Raw genomic sequence first — 4,255 nt, 5'->3', positions numbered from 1 at the left:
CAGGTACTTAGGTCAGACTAACAGCTCTGTAGTTTCCTGGGTCTTCCCTCACACCCTTCTTGTAGATGGGAATAACACTGGCTAGCTTCCAGTCAGTGGGGACCTCCCCAGACTCCCAAGACCTTTGGTACATGACCAAGAGTGGTCCTGCCATAACATCTGCTAGCTCCTTCAGTACTCTGGGATGAAGCCCATCAGGCCCCACAGACTTAAGAACATGCAGCTGATGCAACTGGCCCCTTAGAATTTCACTGTCCACAAATAGAAAGTCACTGTTCCCACAGTCATGGTCCTCCAACTCAGAGGACTGGGTTGATAGCTTGACAAAAGGTTGAGAGAACATCATTGAGTTTCCTGGTTTGGTTTCTAAAGGTACTATAGCAAAGAAAAGCAGAGGAACCCAAATCCAGAAAGGGGCAGGGGTACAGAGCATCAGTTTATTTCAATTGCAAAATATATTTAGTGGCATTTCACTTCTAGTTCATCCTACGGAGCAGCACGGAGAGCCTGCTGAAAGCTGAGAGCATCACCTGGGTACACAGACAGCCACGACAGAAGCAGCACCACTGAAATCACAGGGCAGGTTTTATTCCATAGAAGAAGGGACAGGCATTTCTGCACAGCGGGAAGGTGCCCAAGGGAAAAACTTCAGGTCTGGGGCACTTTGATGCCCAACGCCGCAGCCTTCCCCATCCCTCCCTGGGCACCATCTCCCAGAGGCAACGGGATGCAGCACTGCCCTAGTAGGACATAGCAAATGCAAACACAGTTGGATTCACCTCTTGGCTCAAAACAGCTCTCTCCATGAAAAGAAAGCAGGGCTTTCTAGCAATTTCTTCTGTCTTCCACTTCCTGTTGCGACGAGACAGGCGCCATGCTGAGATGTCACCGTGACGCAACACAGGTAGATGACAGATGACACTGGAGAACTTCCCAGGCAGCTTGCGCCAGGGCCCTTCATCCTGCTGACCGGCAGGACGGAGCCTGGCTGGTCAGGGAAAGGGTAACGGCTGGAAGTTGCAGCCAAGCTGTGAAAAAAAAACCTAAAATGGAGCCACCTTCACCAGAGACATCCTGTGCTTCTGACCCAGAGGAGCCAGACTGGTGGGTGGCTTCAGCTTCTCCCAGCCACCCAGGAGGTGGTACGGGAACATCCTGAGATGATGCCACCAGACCTCTTGGAGAAGAAAACACCTTTCAAGCTTTGCCTGATGAATCCTGGACCTCCATCATATGGGTTTTTTTCTCAGAGGAGAGCTCTGCCAACACCAACCAGTCTTCAGCCTGTTCCTTCCTCAAGAAGCTCTGGAAGATTGTCAGCAGCCATCACTTCCAGTCTGTCTGGTGGGGTGATGATGGAAACTGCATTGTGATTGCAGAAAAACTCTTCAGAAGGGAAGTGCTGGGGAGGAGGGCACCCCTGAAGATCTTTGAAACCAAGTCCATGAGAGGCTTCATTCTCCAACTTAACCTCCATGGATTCTGCAAAATGGAAGGGGATTCTCTCATATCTGCCTCCATCGAGGAGGTGCGAGCAGTAGCAGCAGCAGGTTCTGCTCTGGGCAAGGTATGTCAGTTCCTCTGCACATGAAAGAACACTTGGGACATTCTTGGGGGGAGAGGTCCACATTCAGAAAAAATAAGCTTTTACAAGGTGGGAGATGCGGATGGGAGCAAATGGCCTGACTCTGTCTCACAGGTCACTTTCAGGAATTCTTGACGCAGGATTTCAGAGGAGCAGAAATACTGACAAAATAGATTTTGATTATTTCTACTTGCTTCAAATCTGCGAAATGGAAAGACCAGCCCATCCTTTGTGCTTGCACTGTATCTGGCTGCACCAAAAATTTAAATCTTCTTGTGGCACCTGCTGAATGCTGACAAGATACCTGGCAGCATCACATTATTCCCCACATGTCCATTCCACTCTGTGGTGCCTGAAAACTAGTGGTATTTGCATTTCTCCATCAGCTTTCAGGCTTTTGAAAACCCTACATTTCTCTGCTCCCAAATGCCAAAAACACAAGGGTGGTTATTACTTAACAAAACCCTATCCTAACATTTTATTCAGCTGAAACTTGAGGTTCAAAATGCCCCAGAGGGCCCTTTTTAATACCCATGTTTGGTTTTGCTTATGCAGATGCTTAGTTATCAGATCTCTGTCTTTCTCCTCCTTACAATGATGGCAACTAACTCCTCTCCTTTGCGTTTTGTAGCTGCTCTTCTACCACAACCCCTTTTTTAAGAGAGATTGCCCTAACCTCCTCTGGATGTGCACGCAAAGTGCTGGTGAAAGAAAGAGAGCCCCCGCTGCATCCCCACTGGGCCCCAACTTGAAGGACGACCACCCGAGAAGAAGACGACCTGATGCTCAGCCAGCGGTAGGAGCTGCAGAGGAGGAGAACGACACCCAGACATCTGCAACCACCAGCTCCACACCGACCGAGCCACGGGCTGACACAACCGCCGAGACGGGCAGTGCCGGTCCATCCCCACCAAAGCGGCACCGCAGCCACAGCCCCGCTGGCATCCAGGAGGCGGCTCCTGCTCCATCCATGGCTTCACCACACCGTGTCACACCTCCTGCCCCAAACACTCCCTTCACGCCAGCCATGGGACTCCCCGCATTTCCATCTGGGCAGCCACAATTAGTTGCTATGCAGGTCCCCGGGGCTGGCCTGCCTCCATTCTGCGCTCCATGGTTTGCGATGACCACACTGGCAGCACCATCTGCCGTTCCCGTGCCAGGGCCACCGCACGGCCAAGCTCCAACCCAGTGCCACTGCCCGACCTGCACCTGCGGACCAAACACCGCAGCTGCCGGCGACGGGGTTGGACCTCAGCGGGGGCTAGACTAGAAAGAGCAGAGACCTTAGGTAGCAAGTAAGCGTCACAGGGGTAGAAATACATTAGTATAGGAATAAGTAACAGTAAATTGTTTGTTGTTCTCGATAATACATCTTTTCCAGTTGCCTTGTCCTGCCTCTGCAGTCTCACAGTCACTGTCTCGACACCCGGGGCAGGGGGTTGCCTTCAGGGACATGAAGGGTTTGGCTCCAGCCCGGAAAACCCAAAGGCCCCAGGCACTAGCCCTGCGCTCAGCAAAAGCCAGCAAAAGGCCAACCTGGGGCTGCTCCAGGAGCTGCACCAGCACCCAGGGCCACTCAAACCAAACCAATCCCTCCTAGCTCTTGGGGAGTCCATGCCCCTTCCTCCCCCAGCTCAGACCAGGGGCCAGGGGCAGTGGGGCTGCAGGGAGCAGGCTTGGGCTTCTCCTGCTCATCCTACATCCCATCTGGGGACAACTACAGCATTGCAGCTGGCAAAGCGATAAATTGGCCCTACAGGAGTCACAGCTTGGACTTACTGGAGCAAGAACCTCTCCCATCAGCATAGAATCACAGAATCATAGAATAGCTGGGATTCAAAGGGACCTTGAATTAAAGGTCATCTAGTCCAATCCCCTGCCATGAGCAGGGACATCTTCAACTAGATTGGGTCGCTCAGAGCCCCATCCAACCTGACCTTTAATGTTTCCAGGGATGGGGAATCTAGCACCTCTCTGGGCAACCTGTTCCAGTGTTTCACTACCCTCATTGTAAAAAATATCTTCCTTATATCTTGTCTGGATCTACGCTCTTCTAGTTTAAAACCATTACCCCTTGTCTGATTGCTACAGGCCCTATTAAAAAGTCCGTCCCCATCTGTCTTACTAGACCCTTTAAGTAAGGCAGCAATAAGGTCTCCCTGGAGCCTTCTCCAGACCAAACAACCCCAACTCTCTCAGCCTTTCCTCATAGGAGAGGCGTTCCATCCCTCTCATAATTTTTGTGGCCTCCTCTGGGCCTGCTCCAACAGGTCCATGTCTAGCATTTACTAAGGCTTCCTTTAGAGAAGTCTTTCACCAGAGAATTTAAACGAGGTGCTACATCATGATCCACTTCCTTGCCACAGAACAGGGAATTTTATGTTTTGGCGAGAGCAGACCTCTAACACCTGCTGTGGAGGATGCTCCACACTTCACAGCCATTTATGCAAAAAAATTACAGCGCTCATGAGAAATTACATTACCAGTTCACCCTCCCAGCTTCAACACCTCTCTGCACACAGAAGGAAGCCAGGCAGGTCTGTCCCATCAGGAGCAAAGCCCACAAGGCTCGGAGCAGCTGCCGCTGCCAGCCAGGGCTCAATGCAGCGAGGTGCCCAGCCCTGTCCTCACACCGGGACCAGAAAGCCTGCCCACTCATGCCAGAGC

General features: G+C 51.7%; 1 protein-coding gene across 1 annotated transcript; it reads left to right on the top strand.

Annotated features, from left to right (window-relative positions):
• Positions 1-760: 760 nt before the first annotated feature.
• Positions 761-3,327, top strand: LOC115351872 (heat shock transcription factor, X-linked-like). Its single transcript, XM_030039265.2, is given in 2 exon segments — positions 761-1,567; positions 2,217-3,327. Coding segments are annotated over 2 exon segments (1,161 nt in total). The 5' UTR covers positions 761-1,048; the 3' UTR covers positions 2,859-3,327.
• Positions 3,328-4,255: the final 928 nt, after the last annotated feature.

Source organism: Aquila chrysaetos, chromosome 16 (assembly GCF_900496995.4).
Source record: "Aquila chrysaetos chrysaetos chromosome 16, bAquChr1.4, whole genome shotgun sequence".
Classification (NCBI taxonomy): domain Eukaryota; kingdom Metazoa; phylum Chordata; class Aves; order Accipitriformes; family Accipitridae; genus Aquila; species Aquila chrysaetos.
The sequence above is the reverse complement of the archived record's forward strand: the minus strand, read 5'-3'. Positions and strand labels throughout refer to the sequence as shown.